The sequence below is a fragment of the Musca autumnalis genome, unplaced genomic scaffold, assembly GCF_047663935.1.
Source record: "Musca autumnalis isolate F117 unplaced genomic scaffold, ASM4766393v1 scaffold_4, whole genome shotgun sequence".
Lineage (NCBI taxonomy): Eukaryota > Metazoa > Arthropoda > Insecta > Diptera > Muscidae > Musca > Musca autumnalis.
This window is the reverse complement of record NW_027411977.1, coordinates 47,780,750-47,800,284: the sequence shown is the minus strand read 5'-3', so window position 1 is coordinate 47,800,284 and position 19,535 is coordinate 47,780,750. Positions and strand designations below refer to the sequence as shown.

Here is a 19,535-nt window from a genome sequence, read left to right as displayed (position 1 = left end):
AAACAAATTATAGAACGGGAGATAATGTTGATTGTTAAAATGATCAAAAACGTTCCTCATCGACAATTTGGAATCGATCTAATCCGGTAGGTCTGACTGGTACACAGGACAACATTCAAAGGGATCAATCGATTTCGTCTTAGCATTGCAACTCGTAATATTTTGTCTAAAACTTAGATCTAGTTCGAAGATGCAACATCATATCGGCCAACCTCTCCGGGTATACTCCCCACAAAAGTTAAATTTTTGCGCTAATATGGTGACCACGACTATACATACGTTAGTGTTCAAACTTTGCGCTTCGTACCTTCCGGTACTGTACCTCCCTAAAAAATTAAAATTTTCGATTAATTGCAGTTAAGGACTATAGATTATCTTGAAATTTCCATCAACGTTTGTACTTACGATTCTGATCCATGATTTTAGACATAATGACTTAAAAAAACTAAAAGAAGTCCATATAGACGATCTTGAGGAAGTCTTTATAGATGAGATGAAGAGAGTCTGTATGGACAAACTGAAGGGAGTCTCTATAGACGAGCTGAAGGGAGTCTGTATAGACGAGCTGAAGGGAGTCTGTATAGACGAGCTGAAGGGAGTCTGTATAGACGAGCTGAAGGGAGTCTGTATAGACGAGCTGAAGGGAGTCTGTATAGACGAGCTGAAGGGAGTCTGTATAGACGAGCTGAAGGGAGTCTGCATAGACGAGCTGAACGGAGTCTGTTTAGACGAGCTGAACGGAGTCTGTTTAGACGAGCTGAACGGAGTCTGTTTAGACGAGCTGAAGGGAGTCTGTATAGACGTGCTGAAGGGAGTCTGTATAGACGAGCTGAAGAGAGGCTGTACAGACGAGCTGATGGCAGTCTGTTTAGACGAGCTGAAGGGAGTCTGTATAGACGAGCTGAAGGGAGTCTGTATAGACGAGCTGAAGGGAGTCTGTATAGACGAGCTGAAGGGAGTCTGTATAGACGAGCTGAAGGGAGTCTGTATAGACGAGCTGAAGGGAGTCTGTATAGACGAGCTGAAGGGAGTCTGTATAGACGAGCTGAAGGGAGTCTGTATAGACGAGCTGAAGGGAGTCTGTATAGACGAGCTGAAGGGAGTCTGTATAGACGAGCTGAAGGGAGTCTGTATAGACGAGCTGAAGGGAGTCTGTATAGACGAGCTGAAGGGAGTCTGTATAGACGAGCTGAAGGGAGTCTGTATAGACGAGCTGAAGGGAGTCTGTATAGACGAGCTGAAGGGAGTCTGTATAGACGAGCTGAAGGGAGTCTGTATAGACGAGCTGAAGGGAGTCTGTATAGACGAGCTGAAGGGAGTCTGTATAGACGAGCTGAAGGGAGTCTGTATAGACGAGCTGAAGGGAGTCTGTATAGACGAGCTGAAGGGAGTCTGTATAGACGAGCTGAAGGGAGTCTGCATAGACGAGCTGAACGGAGTCTGTTTAGACGAGCTGAAGGGAGTCTGTATAGACGTGCTGAAGGGAGTCTGTATAGACGAGCTGAAGAGAGGCTGTACAGACGAGCTGATGGCAGTCTGTTTAGACGAGCTGAAGGGAGTCTGTATAGACGAGCTGAAGGGAGTCTGTATAGACAAGCTGAAGGGAGTCTGTATAGACGAGCTGAAGGGAGTCTGTATAGACGAGCTGAAGGGAGTCTGTATAGACGAGCTGAAGGGAGTCTGTATAGACGAGCTGAAGGGAGTCTGTATAGACGAGCTGAAGAGAGTCTGTATAGACGAGCTGAAGAGAGTCTGTATAGACGAGCTGAAGGGAGTCTGTATGGACAAACTGAAGGGAGTCTGTATAGACGAGCTGAAGGGAGTCTGTATAGACGAGCTGAAGAGAGTCTGTATAGACGAGCTGAAGGGAGTCTGTATAGACGAGCTGAAGGGAGTCTGTATAGACGAGCTGAAGGGAGTCTGTATAGACGAGCTGAAGGGAGTCTGTATGGACAAACTGAAGGGAGTCTGTATAGACGAGCTGAAGAGAGTCTGTATAGACGAGCTGAAGGGAGTCTGTATAGACGAGCTGAAGGGAGTCTGTATAGACGAGCTGAAGGGAGTCTGTATAGACGAGCTGAAGGGAGTCTGTATAGACGAGCTGAAGGGAGTCTGTATAGACGAGCTGAAGGGAGTCTGTATAGACGAGCTGAAGGGAGTCTGTATAGACGAGCTGAAGGGAGTCTGTATAGACGAGCTGAAGGGAGTCTGTATAGACGAGCTGAAGGGAGTCTGTATAGACGAGCTGAAGGGAGTCTGTATAGACGAGCTGAAAAGAGTCTCTATAGACGAGCTGAAGGGAGTCTGTATAGACGAGCTGAAAAGAGTCTCTATAGACGAGCTGAAGGGAGTCTGTATAGACGAGCTGAAAAGAGTCTCTATAGACGAGCTGAAGGGAGTCTGTATAGACGAGCTGAATAGTCTGTATAGACGAGCTGAAGGGAGTTTGTATAGACGAGCTGAATAGTCTGTATAGACGAGCTGAAGGGAGTCTGTATGGACAAACTGAAGGGAGTATTATAGACGAGCTGAAGGGAGTCTGTATAAACGAGCTGAAGGGAGTCTTTATAGACGAGGTGAAGGCAGTCTATATAGACGAAGGAAGTCTGTATAGACGAACTGAAAGGAGTCTGTATAGACGAGCTGAAAAGAGTCTCTATAGACGAGCTGAAGGGAGTCTGTATAGACGAGCTGAAAAGAGTCTCTATAGACGAGCTGAAGGGAGTCTGTATAGACGAGCTGAAAAGAGTCTCTATAGACGAGCTGAAGGGAGTCTGTATAGACGAGCTGAAAAGAGTCTCTATAGACGAGCTGAAGGGAGTCTGTATAGACGAGCTGAATAGTCTGTATAGACGAGCTGAAGGGAGTCTGTATAGACGAGCTGAAGGGAGTCTGTATGGACAAACTGAAGGGAGTATTATAGACGAGCTGAAGGGAGTCTGTATAAACGAGCTGAAGGGAGTCTTTATAGACGAGGTGAAGGCAGTCTATATAGACGAAGGAAGTCTGTATAGACGAACTGAAAGGAGTCTGTATAGACGAGCTGAAGGGAGTCTCTATAGACGAACTGAAGGGAGTCTGTATAGACGAGCTGAAGGGAGTCTCTATAGACGAACTGAAGGGAGTCTGTATAGACGAGCTGAAGGGAGTCTGTATAGACGAGCTGAAGGGAGTCTGTATAGACGAGTTGAAGGGAGTCTCTATAGACGAACTGAAGGGAGTCTCTATAGACGAACTGAAGGGAGTCTCTGTAGACGAGCTGAAGTGAACCTGTATAGACGAGCTGAAGGGAGTCTGTATAGACGAGCTGAAGGGAGTCTGTATAGACGAGTTGAAGGGAGTCTCTATAGACGAGCTGAAGGGAGTCTCTGTAGACGAGCTGAAGGGAGTCTGTATAGACGAGCTGAAGGGAGTCTGTATAGACGAGCTGAAGGGAGACTGTTTAGACGAGCTGAAGGGAGACTGTTTAGACGAGCTGAAATGAGTCTGTATAGACGAGCTGAAGGGAGTCTGTGTAGACGAACAATTTACTCTGTGTAGACGAGCTGAAGGGAGTCTGTATAGACGAGCTGAACGGGAATCTGTATAGACGAGCTGAAGGGAGTATGAATGGACAAAATGAAGGGAGTCGGTATAGACGAGCTGAAGGGTGTCTGTATAGACGAGCTGAAGGTAGTCTGTATAGGCGAGCTGAAGGAAGTCTGTATAGACGAGCTGAAGGGAGTCTGTTTAGACGAGTTGAAGGAAGTCGGTATAGACAAGCTGAAGGGAGTCTGTATAGACGAGCTGAAGGGAGTCTGTATAGACGAGCTGAAGGGAGTCTGTATAGACGAGCTGAAGGGAGTCTGTATAGACGAGCTGAAGGGAGTCTGTATAGACGAGCTGAAGGGAGTCTGTATAGACGAGCTGAAGGGAGTCTGTATAGACGAGCTGAAGGGAGTCTGTATAGACGAGCTGAAGGGAGTCTGTATAGACGAGCTGAAGGGAGTCTGTATAGACGAGCTGAAGGGAGTCTGTATAGACGAGATGAAGGGAGTCTGCATAGACGAGCTGAAGGGAGTCTGTATAGAAGAGCTGAAGGTAGTCTGTATAGACGAGCTGAAGGGAGTCTGCATAGACGAGCTGAAGGGAGTCTGTATAGACGAGCTGAAGGGAGTCTGTATGGACAAACTGAAGGGAATCTGTATAGACTAGCTGAAGGGAGTCTGCATAGACTAGCTGAAGGGAGTCTGCATAGACGATCTGAATGGAGTCCGTAGGAACAAACTGATGGAAGTCCATATAGACGATCTGAAGGATGTCCAAATAGACGATCTGAAGGAAGTCCAAATAGACGAGCTGAAGAGAGTCTGTATGGACAAACTGAAGGGAGTCTCTATAGACGAGCTGAAGGAAGTACCTATAGACGAGCTAATGAACTCTGTACAGTCGAGCTGAAGGGAGTCTGTATAGTCGAGCTGAAGGGAGTCTTCATAGAATAGGAGAAGGGAGTCGTTATTGAAGAGTTGAATGGAGTATATGTATATTGACGAGCTGAAGATGGTCTTACTAGACAAGCATAACAGAGACGTATGTCTCTTCATCTCATTTAGATACATGGGCGTCCTAAGGAGGTACCATTTCCAGGGCTTCCAAGTAAAACCATTATTCTTTAAATTGTTTTCCAAATAATTTCGCACTTTTGAAAAAGAAAAATTTTCGAACCGTTTGCATTTGCCTGACTCTTTTTCCACCTCCTTTTGAATGAAAGAAACATACATATTTAATGAAAGTGAATACAATTACAATTATTTAATGCCAAAAAAAACTAAAACTAAAACACATGAGAAACTAACAACAATAACAGCAAACAAAGCATTTGTTTATATGATATTAGTGCCAAGCACTTGATCGGCTAACGGCGGCAAAGGCACAAAATGAACAGAAACACAATATAAGCGGGCAGAATTAGCTGGCCCCCACAGCATCACATTACAAAACAATAACACACCAAACAAAAACAAAAAAACATATTATTCGAAGAGGGGAATGTACTCTGGGTAGAGTGTAGAGTGCAGTGTGTAATGTGATCCAAAGTTAAATTTAGTTCGAGTGATGAGAGATGATGGTGATGAATGCCGCTGGTGTTATGACTGCCAAGTGTTGTGGAGAGACCTCCATTATAAATTACAAACATATTTGATAGGGACGGACGGACGGACATTAAATGGATTATCCCCCTTTCGGTCACTATGATTTGTTTGCGAAATTGACACAACAACACACTTGGAGTGGAACAGCTTGTTGTTTGTTCAGTGAATTTATTTGATATGTGTGTGAATTTAGATATTATTCATCTTTTTTGAGTTTTTTTGCTTTTATGCGTAATATGCCCCATAGTGTGTACGGTGTTTGATTAAATATAATTTACAAAAAACAAAATTATGTCACATTAAGTGAAGGTAGGTAGATAGATAAAACTGGCACAAATGATCATTCAAATAACAACACCAACAAATAAAGATTTTAACCATTGATGTTAGAGGGTATGTAAAAAGTGTACCCTTAAAGCGATTCAGAACTTTGGCTTAGTCACGTCATTTTTTTAACGGAAATGATTGCTTATCAGCCGTGAAGTAACCACAAACTATTATATGTACCTATAATTTGTTTGTACATTTGCAGCATCAGTGTGGTTTTATTGTTGCTTTTGGGGCAATTCAGCTCTGACAGCATAGATGAATAACCTCAATATTTGAAAAGGGGGGTTTTTTATATAAAAAACCAGCATATAGCAAAGTAGCTTAAAACTTAGAAATGTTTAAATATTTTACAATTCTCAGTAGTGGAATTCTGTATTCCATTTTTCGAGCTACCGACAAAACTCGGTAAAATTAATATGCTTGCAAAAAAGTCGTAAATGAAAATTATTGTTAGTGTTGGCAATGCCATCTGCCTTAAAAATCCACTGTGTTGAATTCCTAATTGCAATTTCGCAATAAATTCCGTATACATAGAATGAAAACTTTGGAGTAGGTGTGATGAGCGCACCCTCACCAAGTGCGAAACATGACATTCTTTTTTTCATTTACAAAAACCTTCTGGTGATTTAGCTCGTCTTGAAAGAGAAAAACAACAAAATAAAATGCTTATAATTTCGGTAATTTAGCAAAAATTTTGACATATTAACAACCAAGAAAATAAAGTTGTCGATAAGTCCTACCGATAGCAATAGTGTTATTAACTATTATTGATACTTTACATTCATAATTTTTCGTTTTAATTTTACCGATTTGTATTCCACTACAGTTGGTGTTCAAAACATTCACCAAAATCGACAATTTTGTATTGTATCTGTTTGAAAATCCTACTAAATTGTTAAAATGTCATTTAAAAGCCATGACCTGAAGGGAGTATTTATAGACGAGCTGAAGGGAGCCTTTTTGGACGTGCTGAAGGGAGCCTTTTTGGAGGTGCTGAAGGCAGCCTTTTTGGACGTGCTGAAGGGAGCCTTTTTGGACTTGCTGAAGAGAGTCTTTATACAAACGCTGCGTGGGAATATTTAAATGATTAAAAAATCCTCGATCTTATAAATTATTTAAAAATTCTCGAATTAAAAATTAATAAAAAATCCACGACCTAAAAAATATATAAAAAATCCAAGACCTAAAAAATATATAAAAAATCCAAGACCTAAAAAATATATAAAAAATCTAAGACCTTAAAAAGTATTTAAAAATCAAACACGACCTTCAAAAGAAAATATTTAATAAATCCATGACATTCAAAAAAATTATTGAAAATATCCGCTGCCTTAAAAAATTATTCTAAAATATCCACGATTTAAAAAATATTTTAAAAATCCTGGATCATTAACCTTTTTTTTAATCCGCGACATTAAAAAACATATATTTGAAAAATCAAAGACTTTTGAAATATTAAAAAAAAAATCAAAAGGCTTTTAAAAGTATTTAAAAAATCCAAGAGTTTTAAAATATTTAAAAAATTAAAAACTTTTAAAAATACATATTTAAAAAATCCATTACATTCAAAAAATTATTTAATAAATTCACATCTTCAAAAAATTACGTAAAAAATTTCCTACTTCAAAAAAATTTATTAAAAAATCCACGACTTTCAAAGAAATTACGAAAAGACATCCACGACCTTCAGAAACATTATTTAAAAAATCTACGTCCTTCAGCAAAATTATTTAAAAAATCCACGACCTTCAAAAAATTATTTAAAAAATCCACGACCTTTAAAAAGAATATTTAAAAAATACACGACCTTCAAAAAATTATTTAAAGACATTCAATTTTTTTTTAAAAAAATCGCGACATTCAATGACGTGTTTTAAAAGTACACGACCTTCAAACCTTTTTTAATCCGCGAATATCAATAAAATATTTGAGGAAACAAAGACTTTTAAAACCTTTTAAAAATCCATTACATTAAAAAAATATTTAAAAAATTCACAAATTCAAAAAATTACGTAAAAAATTTAATTTATATTTAAAAAATCCACGACTTCAAAAAATTACGTATAAACATCCTAGATCTTCAAAAAAATTATTTAAAAAATCCACGACCTCGGAAAAATTAATTAAAAATATTGAGAAAATCCACGAACGAAAAACTAATTAAAAAAAAAAACAAAATTAAAAAAAAAATATTTGGAAAATTCACGACCTTCAAAGAAATTATGTAAAAATCCACGACCTTCAAAAAATTATGCAAAAAGTTTTTAAAAACATTCAAAAAAATTTTTAATGGCGACATTCAGTAAAGTTTTTTATAAAATACATGACCTTCAAACCGTTCTTAATCCGCAAATTTCAAAAAAAAATATTTAAAAAATCAAAGACTTTTAAAAATATTTAAAAAATCCAATACATTCAAAAAATTAGTTAAAAAATCCCCAAAAAAATTTACGCGGATTGGCGTTTTTTTTATTTGGTATGACGACTTCTATTTTGTTTTTCAAAATAGTCAGACTTAATCCCATAGTCGTTGTTTTAATATTTTATTAAAACAACTTTAATTTATTAGTGGGAAAAAATTGGCGATGTTTGCCAAGGGGTAAGGCAGGGAAGACTATAGTTTCAGATCTCGCCACAGATCTTCATCAGTTCCCTTGTTTCTTGTTTTTCAACAAGAAACTTGTTATACCCAAGTGTCAATTGCCCGCTCAAATAGAACTGATGAAGATCTGTGGCGAGATCTGAAACTATAGTCTTCCCTGCCTTACCCCTTGGTAAACATCGCCAATTTTTTCCCACTAATAAATTAAAGTTGTTTTAATAAAATATTAAAACAACGACTATGGGATTAAGCCTGACTATTTTGAAAAACAAACAAAAATTCGTAAAAAATATACCTACAGCTTCAAAAATTATTTAAAAAATCCACGAACATCAAAAATATATTTAAAAAATCCACAAACTTCAAAAATATATTTAAAAATCCACGACCTTTAAAAAACTATTCAAAAAATCTACGATTAAAAAATGTTTAAAACATCGACCTTCGATTTTGTTTAATCCGCGACATTCAAAAAAGTTTTTGAAAAATACACGACATTTAAAAATATGTTTAAAAATTCAAGACCTTTGAAAATACTTAAAAAACTAAGATCTTAAAATAATAATCAAAAAACACCGACTCCAAAAAATAGTTTAAAAAATCCAATTGTCTGTCAAAAACAATTATATAAGAATTTCACGACAACAAAAAAAATTAAATATCCTACAACTTCCGAAAAATTTCTTAAATAAAATTATTCAAACATTTGCGTCCTCAAAAAACAAACATTTAAAAAATTCACGACCTTCCAAAGAATTTATTTAAAAAAATCCAAGATCTTCAAAAATAAATATTTTAAAATCCACATCCTTCCAAAGAAATTATTTTTAAAATTTGCGACTTAAAAAATTAAAAATTTGCGACCTTTAGAAATAAATATTAACAAATTTGCGAACTTCGAATTTAATTCTTTAAAAAAAGTTCACAACCTTAAAAAAATTATTTAAAAAATCCACGAACTTCAAAAATATATTTAAAAATTTAAAAATAATTAAAAAAATCCAACATTTTCAAAAAAAAATATTTTAAAAATTCATGATCTTCAACAATATGTTTAAAACAATTCAAAAACAAAATAATTCAAAAAATAAAGACCTCCAAAAAGAATGCTTTAAAAAAGTTTACAACCTTAAAAAAGAAATATTAAAAAAAAAATCAAGACCTTTAAGAAGAATTATTTAAAAAAATCACGACCTTCAAAAGAGAACTATTTAAAAATCCACGTCCTTCAAAAATAATTATTTAAAAATCCACGAACTCCTAAAAGTTGTTTAAAAAAATCAACGAACTTCTAGAAAATAGCATTTAAAAAATTCACAACCTTTAAAAAATTTATTTAAAAAATCTACGACCTTTCAATAGTATTTAAAAAAAGTGCGTTTTGTAAACATTTTTCTCTGCAAAGAGGAAAGTGATGAAGTTAAGCCAATGGGGGAAACTCCAGACTTAGACAATCATATGATTGAATCTTCAACTAAAACAAAACAAACAAAAAACAGCGAAGGCTCGCGCAAAACGGAATTTTGTTCCAACAACATACTCACAGGTAACTGTGTTGATGTTATTTCAACTTAACAGAAATCGATGATTTCTTAGTTGAATCGTGCTGTCAGCTTGCAAATATTTTATTCTGGTGTTTTTTGGGAAAGCCGAAAAGTGAGCATCATTCTCATTAACATGAGAATACTCGATGCTTAAAGAGTTCAGGTTTTCACTAAAAAATCATCATTTCAAAAACTGAAAAGCCAATTGATAATTCCCTTCGCCGGGATGAAATCATGATATTGGTAGCGATCAGTAAATTTTGCAAGCTGTCAGTGCGTTTTGTAAACATTTTTCTCTGCAAAGAGGAAAGTGATGAAGTTAAGCCAATGGGGGAAACTCCAGACTTAGACAATCAAAAAAACGAACTTAAAAAAATATTTTAAAAAATTCTCAACCTTCAAAAAATATATTAAAAAAATCCACGAACTTCAAAAAAAATATTTTTAAAATAATAATAAAAAATAAGAAATCTACGACCTTAAAAAATTATCTAAAAAATCCACGTCCTTCAAAAAAATATATTCAAAAAATCCACGAGATTCAAAATAATTATTTGGCTGTTAGACGTTCAAAAATTCAGGTTGTCTGCCTGACCTTCAAAAAATATTCTTTAGAAATACATGATTTCTGCTGGGCGTTCGTAAAGAAAACTGCGATATCCGCTTACCATTCACCTCACTTAGATGGTTTACTAGTGTTCTAGGAGGCACACAGTTTTAGTTCTTGGGGAGGCCTTTTTTAGGCCTGAATATTCTTATATTACTTTTATTCCGGCGAGCTTTAACCGACCGGTTAAATAGTGTGGATTAGGCTGGTTTTAACTCAAAGGGGAAAAATCGAAGTCGGATTTTTTAGGCCTAGGCAATGATCGATTGGACAATAAATGTAGCTTTTAGAGCAAATTACTATGGAAACAATGAGGCCCTAGTGGCACGTGTTAACATATTCCATTTTTTTTTTTCAAACTTTGGCAATCTTAAAATCTAACAAAACTAAGCACTCTAGTGGGGAGCCGCCAAAAAAACTCGAACATCGATTTTTTGGAACCACCCTAGTGCGGCTGTATGTTTCGGCAATTGACGGTATTGACGAAAAAATTCATTCCACCCTTGATGGCACATTCCTTGTCAGATTTTAGTAACAGCACAAATTGTCGGTAAAAATAGGTGGCGCACCTCCTCGAGTCAGTTAAATATATGCTTTAAGTCTCATCGTTATTTTTTCAGGGTTCTAGAATAACTTAACCACTGTCCACAAGTCTTTCAATTCCCAACAACATCAGATAATAGATGATGTACACCAAAAAAGAATAGACTAGACTGTAATATGTTTAAAATATAATCTACCAAACTTGTAGAAAAGTTTTACATGGCTGAAATTTTCAGGAAATGTCGCCTACATTACGGTGAAGGGTATTTTTTCCAATGTAGTGTTGTCTGGGCTGAAAAGGTGGATAGTAGAGTTCAATATAATTTGATCTCAAAATTTATAAACATTTATTTCAACATTTCTTTTCAATATTTTGTGCAAATTTCGAATTTTACAGCTTTTACATCAACTTTACACTTTTCACATTTGATTTATTCATTTTATTTAATATTAAACAAATGCCTAAAATCGCAACGGAAACTGTAAATATCTGAAAAATTCCAAACATATGAATGACTAAACCAACAATTTTCCGGAAACAGGTAAATTTGTGAAATTTCAATTAAATCAATTTTCACCTCCTGATTTGTAAGAAGACGGTGGATCACAGTCTATTTTGGTAGACAGCTTCATGGTTATTTCAAAATGTATTGTTTATTATTTGGATAAAAGTAATAATTCAAGTTCATATTCAGTCTATAAAGTAAACAACAAATTTAAGCAATTTTTATTGAATACAAAAAACATTAAAAGGAAATAAATGGGGGGCGTCGTTCATACTTTCTTTATAAGATAATGACGATGATGCTCTTCTAGAAGATAATAATGAGGATGAGTATGACGACTATGTTGTGGAAGTGGTTAATTGTAATCAAAAATAGGTACCAGTTCTTAATAAATTACTGATTATAAACATTTGTTTCCAAAAAAGAAATTATTACCAACAACAACAAAGAAGCGATGCGATGAATAAGCGTTTAGCACATGCCTTTGATAAATAATTGGGTTGAAAGAAACCCGTCGTCTGATTATAAACAGACGAGGCGACTGCTGCTGCCGATGGTGATTCAATATCAAAGTTATGGGTATTTGTTGTTTATTGATACGTTTCGAAAGATTAGTTGTAATATTTATAAATATAACAATACTAGAAAAAAAGAGTAAGGCACAAGGTTTTGTAATCTTTGGAAATTCTTATAAATCATTTTAAAACATTAGTTTTCCATTTTACACAATAATGTAATATTATTGAATGTCACGTATATTCACTGTAAGAAACATGTAAGCAAATAAATATTTGTCACCTTTTTAAAAATAATATTAATTTCACTGAAATCTTATCGCTTTAATTAAACAATGACGTATGCGTTTTGAAACATTTGTTATTCATGTTTGGTTTTGTTTTAATATTTGTTTTTTCTTCATGTCGGTGGTTATAAAAAAGGAGTATCCCAGAAATATACCGGGTAAAGGTGGTTTATTTTGTATTTTTTTACTTGGCCACAGAGTTACCCACAAGTATTGGTGGCTTATCTTTGTGTTTGTTTTTCGAAACGTTTTGTTTGTAAACAAATAAATGTTTCATTTTTTTCAGGTGTTAACCGAAATTGTTTGACAACATGTAATCCTTCCTGGTTTTTTTTTTTGGGGTACAGTAGAAGGAGATAAGAAAAGGGTAGGTGTTTAGAAGAATCAACTCAGTGTTATGGTGTTCCACTACAATGATTTTTATATGGTTAATCCATTCCAGGGCCTAGGATTACAAAATTCGGCTATGTAGATATGGGTCAAAGTGGAGTCCTTAAACTGAACTTGTTCTGATCTTAGTTTAAATCTCGCTATAGAAACTAGTAAAGGAAAAATTCTAATTTATTCAATGAAGACATTTGATCCGCTATACATCCTACCAAAAATCACAAAGTATCTTCTATATAAAACTTTACGCGAATTTTAGAACATTTTGAGCATCAAGCTCATTAGCATATTCAGGTTTCATTTTTTATTCAATTTTTCCAAATTTCTTAATACAAGTTCCATCATTGTTCATTCCTAAGACCGGAACATACAGGGTGTTTTTTTAAGCTAGATAGAACTTTAAATTGTAAAAAGTAACACAAAAAATTAAATTTTAATGAAACTTTTTTTTATTTGTTTCAGTATACTCTGACAAATCATCATGAATAGACTCACGCTTGAACAACGCTACGAAATTATCCAAATTTACTTTGAAAATCAGTCGTCGATTCGCGCAACTTATAGACGACTTCGTCATTTGTATGGCGTACATAATCGTCCATCTGAACAAGCCATTCGTCGAACTGTGGATAGATTTCGTACCACATACTCTCTAGAGGATGCAATAACACCAACACGTCGAAGGAATGTGCGTACTGAAGACAATATCGCCGCTGTAAACGAAAGTGTGGAAGAAAATCCAAATTTATCGATTCGTCGTCGGTCGCAGGAATTGGGGCTCTGTCCGTCCACTACGTGGAAAATTTTGCGCAAAGATCTCGGCCTACAGCGGTGTAAGATCCAGCTGGTGCAGGAATTGAGGCCACGAGACCATTATATGCGTCGTTCTTTCGCCGATTAGGCTCTAGAGCAGTTGGCAAATGACCCGTTGTTTTATCGCAAAATTGTGTTCAGCGATGAGGCGCATTTTTGGCTTAACGGGTTTGTTAATAAGCAAAATTGCCGCATATGGAGTGAGACCAATCCACAAGAGACCCTACAGACTCCATTACATCCAGAAAAATGTACCGTATGGTGCGGTTTTCACGCTGGTGGCATCATCGGACCTTATTTCTTATTTCTGGAGATCGTTACCGCACCATGATCAATGATTTTTTGTTTGAAAATATGGATGACATTGATCCGGAGGAGATGTGGTTTCAACAGGATGGCGCTACGTGCCATACGGCGAACGCAACCATCGACTTATTGAAATTAAAATTTGGCGATAAGTTGATTTCGAGAAGTGGACCTGTCAATTGGCCTCCAAGGTCGTGCGATTTGACACCTCTCGATTATTTCCGGTAGGGCTACGTGAAGTCACTGGTTTATGCTGATAAACCAGCAACAATTGATGCCTTGGAGGCCAGCATTGTTCGTGTTATTCGTGACATACGGCCAGCAGTGCTCGAAAAAGTGGCCAAAAATTGGACGTCCAGAATGCACTTCGTCAAGAACAGACGCGGTGCCCATATGCCCGAAATCATTTTCAAATGTTAATGTCACGTATTGATCTTTCGAATAAAAAAAATTTGATTACAATTTAATTTTTTGTGTTATTTTTTACAATTTCAAGTTCTAGCGGGCTTAAAAAAACACCCTTTATGTCAATGGAAAGGTGCTAAGCGTAACATGTACTATTCCTTCTTGCTAAGAGGACTATACCAAGGGATGATCTACCCGGAAGACCTACAACTCATTCTAACGTTATCCCACTAAAAGCTGGACATAACTTTCTAAGGAGTGAAGTGGATAAAATGGAGTGCGAATTTTAAGAGGCAAATTTAAGTTCGTGAGGAAATTTGAAAATATATCTCCGCACCCACCTAAGGACAAACACCTTAGAATCTCTCACTCTCACAAGTTTTTGTTCCAACCATTGACATAGGCCAAAAGAGTACCTTGGAAGCCACGATGGAGGAAACCAGGCGCCACAATTCGTGGATTTTTTAAATTTTTTTTTTTGAAGTTCGTGGATTTTTTAAATATTTTTTGAAGTTCATGGATTTTTAAAAAATTTTGAAGTTCAAGGATTTTTAAAATACATTTTTGGAGTCGCGTATTTTTTAAATAATTTTTATTAAGCTCGCGTATTTTTTGAATAAGTTTTATTAAGCTCCCGGATTTTTAAAAAGTTTTTATGGTCGTGGATTTTTAAAATAATTTTTTGAAGTTCACGAATTTTTAAGTAATTTTTTAAAGTTTGTGCATTAAAAAACTTTTTGAAGTTCGTGGATTTTTAAAATATGAAGCTCGTAAATTTTTTAAATTCTTTTTAAGGTCGTGTATTATTATGCCCTCAGCATTTATGCTAACGAGGGTATATACACTTTCATACGGGCAAAATGTGCCTCATCGAAATAATGGTTTTAGACCCCAAGTATGTTTGGGCGAAATGTGTTTCAGGCAATTTGGAGTCGATTGTGCAATTACCGTCCGTCTGTCTGGCTGGAGCGCACGATAACTATCGAACGGATGAACCGATTCGGTTCAAATTTTGGCTTTCGTAATATTTTGCCCAAACTTAGTTTAAGTTTGGGCTATACTGGTCCACTCCTTCCGGTACCTCCCCCACAAAAGTTCGAAAATGTTCGGAAAAATTGTGCACACTATAACTCTGGAAGGGAGGAAACGATTTGGTCCATACATTGCCCATCGTGAAATGGTTTCAATATGGACTCAATCGATCCACTCCTTCGGGTACCTCCCACACAAAATTTCGGATTTTTGTTTTAGCAACTTGTATTCACTGCCCCCCATACGACGGTACAAGGTTTATCAGGGGCAAGTCCATACTTTCTGAGAAAATAGCCTGAAAGTTGCAAAAAACCCTATGACACCGTGTGAGGTGGTTGGAGCGCAAGATACCTCTCGAAAGGATCTGTCGATTCGGCCCAAAAGTTGGCCTTCGTAATATTTTATCAAAACATAGTTTAATGTCGAAGTTGGGCTATATCGGTCCACTCCTTCAGGTACCTCACCCACAAAACTTCAAACATGTTCGGAAAAATTTTGCGCACGATAACTCTTCAAGGGAGTGACCGATGTAATCTATACTTTGCACATCCTAATATATCTACCAGATATAGATCAGGCTCGAATATGGACTATATTTGTCTACTCCTTCTGGTACCTCTCACACGAAATTTCGGATAAATTCACTTTAAGACCTGCTCTCGAATCTTGAAACGATTTGCATTCGCATCGCACAACAGAGTTCGATACAAAAGAATGGTTGAGCCCCTATGCTCCACAGGGAGTGAAGGATAACAGAAGAAGAAGAACTCAATTACAACGGTAAAAGTTTTTTCCAGGGGCAAGTCCATATTTTTTGGGAAAACAGCCCGAAAGGTGTAAAAAACCCATATGTCACCGTATGTGGCGGTCGGAGAGTTATCGTGCTCTCGAACTGTTTAACCGATTTGGTCCACCATTTGGTCTTCGTCATATTATATCCAAACTTAGTTTCATGGGCAATACCGGTCCACAACTTTCGGTACTTCTCCCCAATATTTAAAAAATGTCACTAAATGTTAGGACGATATCACTTGAATGGGGCAACCAATTCGGTCCAAACTTTGGATCTCCTAATATTTTCTCAAAATTTAGTTTAACTTCTAAAATGGCCCATATCGGTCCTCCCTAAGGGTACCTGCCCTACGTTGGCTGAGGGTATATATCTGTCGGCAAAGCCGACTGACACTTTTTTACTTGTTTATAGTTCGATAACTTTGAAAATAATTCTTATTAAACTCGTGGACTGCTTTAGTTATTTTTAGAAGTATGAAAAAACCCGCTGCCGAGGCATTTTTTTGATGGTCGTGTTTTATTATTATTTTCTAAGGTCGTGAATTTAAAAAAAAAAATTAAGTCGTATATTTTTCTAAGTCTTTCTAATGTGGTGAATTTTTTAAATATTTTTTTTTTAAATTGTTGGTTTTTTAAACAATTTTTTGAAGTTCGTGTATTTTTTAAATAATTCGTTCTTTCAGCAAGTCTATAAAGACTCCCTTTAGCTACTATGAAGACTTCCTTTAGATCGTCCCTTTAGCTAGTCTATAAAGACTACTTGGGTTGCCACCGCGATGCAATGGTATGCAGACCTCCCTTACACTCAGAAAGTCTGCGGTTCGTTTTCCACACCACACAGTTATGTTGGTGGGATTTCCTGTGTATTTCAGCCATGTAAAACTTCACTACAAGTGGCGTCATATTACACCCCGTTCGGACTCGGCAATAAACAGTATGTCCCCTTATTGAGATAATATGAATTGGGGTGCGCTCATTGATATGAAAGAAGTCCCTCACTTCGAGAATGTTCCTGGAATGTTCTTTAGAAATATACATATCGTCACCTGAAATGCCCAAAGACGTAACCCTCAAAGGGTTACATTGAGGGTTACGTCTTTGGGCATTTCAGGCGACGATATGTAAGTTCGAATGATGAAATCACTTCAATTCTTATTGGGCAAGGATTAGGGACAGCATTTAAAATATCTGCATATCATACGATACAGCTAACTCCAGAAGAAGCCACATTTCTATACCTAATGATGTTACGCGTAATATTAGCTTAAAATCGGGCTGCTATTTTTGATATGCGAGAAGTATCCTCTTGACCTTTCTAAGTTGTTCGAGTATTAATGTAAACAAGAGCCTAGTCAGCTTTACATTCGAGATGCACTTTCAGTTTGAAGCTTTGTGTTCGAACCAGAGACAGGTCAACATCATCAAATTCATTTCTTAGATATTGGAGCCTTGCAATAATTTCTATAGGCGGTGTTTTACTAGATTCGAAGCGCAATAGCTTTCTATGATATACGAGAAGTATCCTCAATGCGTCTTCTGAGTTATTCGATGCTTTGTGGAAGCCCTATGATCCCAAGAGGAGTAACAGTAACAAAAGTTAGCTTCAGATTTGCTGAGCCTTTTGAGTTTAAAACCTTTGCAATCCGTCTGATTCTGCTTTTTATTAATTTACGATACAAACATACAAAGGTGGTGATGCTTTTGTCCAAGTTATACAACCTGAAATGTGGTATAATCAATAATCAATGGTAATAATCAAGTATATATACGAGTCAGATATAAACTCACATGTGGCTGGTCTTACTTCAAATATTTTTATTGTATATTTTTATTGATTCAAGCCTATCCATAAATAATCAATTCAAAGATTATTCCTTCTTAATTTGTTCCCAACTAAATATTTCGTTGTAAAATGATTCTTGGTCTGCTAAAACTGCTCCCTGTTTCTAACTTTTTTTCCTTCCCATCATCTCTGTAACTAAAAATCATTAAAATTATTCCTTTGAAAGTATTTTACATATTTTCCCCATAAATTATATTATCAAATAATTTTAATATGTATTTCCTTTTAAAATTCTAACAAAATTTAAGGTTTTTAACAGATTTTATGCAAAATCATTACGATCTGTCATTTAAAACTCACTTTGCCAAAAGAAACAGCAGCAAAACAACAACTCCCTTTGTTTTGATAATGCCAACTACTCTCAAACTCTCTCTCTCTTCTCTCTCACAAATAACCATCATCAATTCTTTGCCACTCTTCAACTTCATACACAGTTGTTGTATTTGCAAAATCCGCAGATAAACACACACACAGACATACCGACGCAACCCATGCAAAGGTTTGACAAATGCCGCCACTACAGAAAATGAAGCACAGAGCCACAGAAGAAGAAACAAGAAGTGAGTGTCCAAGCAGCAACAACAAACAAATTTATAACAACAACACTTACAAAAAATACACACTGGTTGAATTTCTGAGAAAATCAAATCCCCCTCACTAACTTGAAAAATAAAGAAGTTACGACCATGGCTTCGGCAAACGGGGTGGATGATGAGTAATTTGCAGTAAATCACACGAAAAATACAAGAATTAATAATAACACAAAATCAAATAATACCAAACAAAAGCACTTCTTTCCTCGAATTCTTTTTAAAAGGGAAATTACAATTAAAGTAAACAATATTTAAAAAGTCATAAAAAATAATGCAATTGAGTAATTAAATAAAATAAGAAACATTAAAAAACAGACGCACCCAATAGCAATAATTTCACCTCCGATGCGGCACGTTCTCCTTCCTCACGCAATGCACGATCGATGCTTTTGGAACGCTCAATAGCTTCCTTATCTCGCGCTGTACTTACGGCGCAGCCCATTTTGCTGTTTGGAAATTGTTTTAATTTACACTGAAGGACTGAAGGAGGAGGAGGCAACAAGAAAAGCCCAAGTAAGTTTCTTTCTTTGTGATAAACAAATGACACCAACAACAACAAAAATCGCACTGTATTGATTCACTTCAACAAACACTTGAATTTTTGTAATTTATTCCTTCTCTGGAGATTATTTTGTTTCGTTTATTTAAGATTATTTTCGTTTTTTTATTCAATATTTCGTTTTTTATTATTTTCTGCCCAAAATTTAATTTAGGCGTCGTTTGCGTCTGCGCTTTTTTCTCAAAGATTTTTATTAAAGCAACTTTAGTTGTATATTTCACCACATAATTTTTTTTTGTTTTTGCAATATTTTTTGTTTATTTTTAACACACACAATACAATAAATTTCTAGAACAACGTTTTATAAAAAGCCGCAAATTATTTTTTTCTTATTCTTCTATTGCAATAAAAATAAAGCCAACAAAAAAAATGATGACTCCACTCCAGTTCGTCTGTTAATGTTTAATGTTCTCGTTCAACTGTGAGTGCGATTGGGTGATCGGACAATAGGGATCCCGTAAGTCGATTTTCGATTAATCGTCTATTAGTCGTAATCGACTATAACCGGTTATTTCTAAAGTGGGGTACACACGATTAGTTTTGACTGTCAGTTTAGCTCAAGTAATCGGTTGCTTGTCAGTGTGGTCGTTCATTTTTTCTGTCATCAGTCAACCAAAAAATATTTTGTGGTTGCTGGACAGTTTGACATTTATCGATATTTCCGAAAAATCGACAGTCAAAACTGATCGTGCTGTCAAAAAATCGATGGCACTATCGATAATATCGATTATTACTTAAA

The 19,535-nt window shown here is 36.0% G+C and overlaps 1 protein-coding gene across 1 annotated transcript in view; it reads right to left on the bottom strand.

Annotated features, from left to right (window-relative positions):
- Positions 1-19,223, bottom strand: part of Galphai (G protein alpha i subunit) — a 75,098-nt gene extending 55,875 nt beyond the window's left edge. Inside the window, exon 1 of the mRNA XM_073985794.1 lies at positions 18,559-19,223. Coding sequence (XP_073841895.1) covers positions 18,559-18,679 — 121 coding nt within the window. The 5' untranslated portion in view covers positions 18,680-19,223. The remainder of the gene's footprint in view (positions 1-18,558) is intronic.
- Between the last annotated feature and the right edge of the window lie 312 nt (positions 19,224-19,535).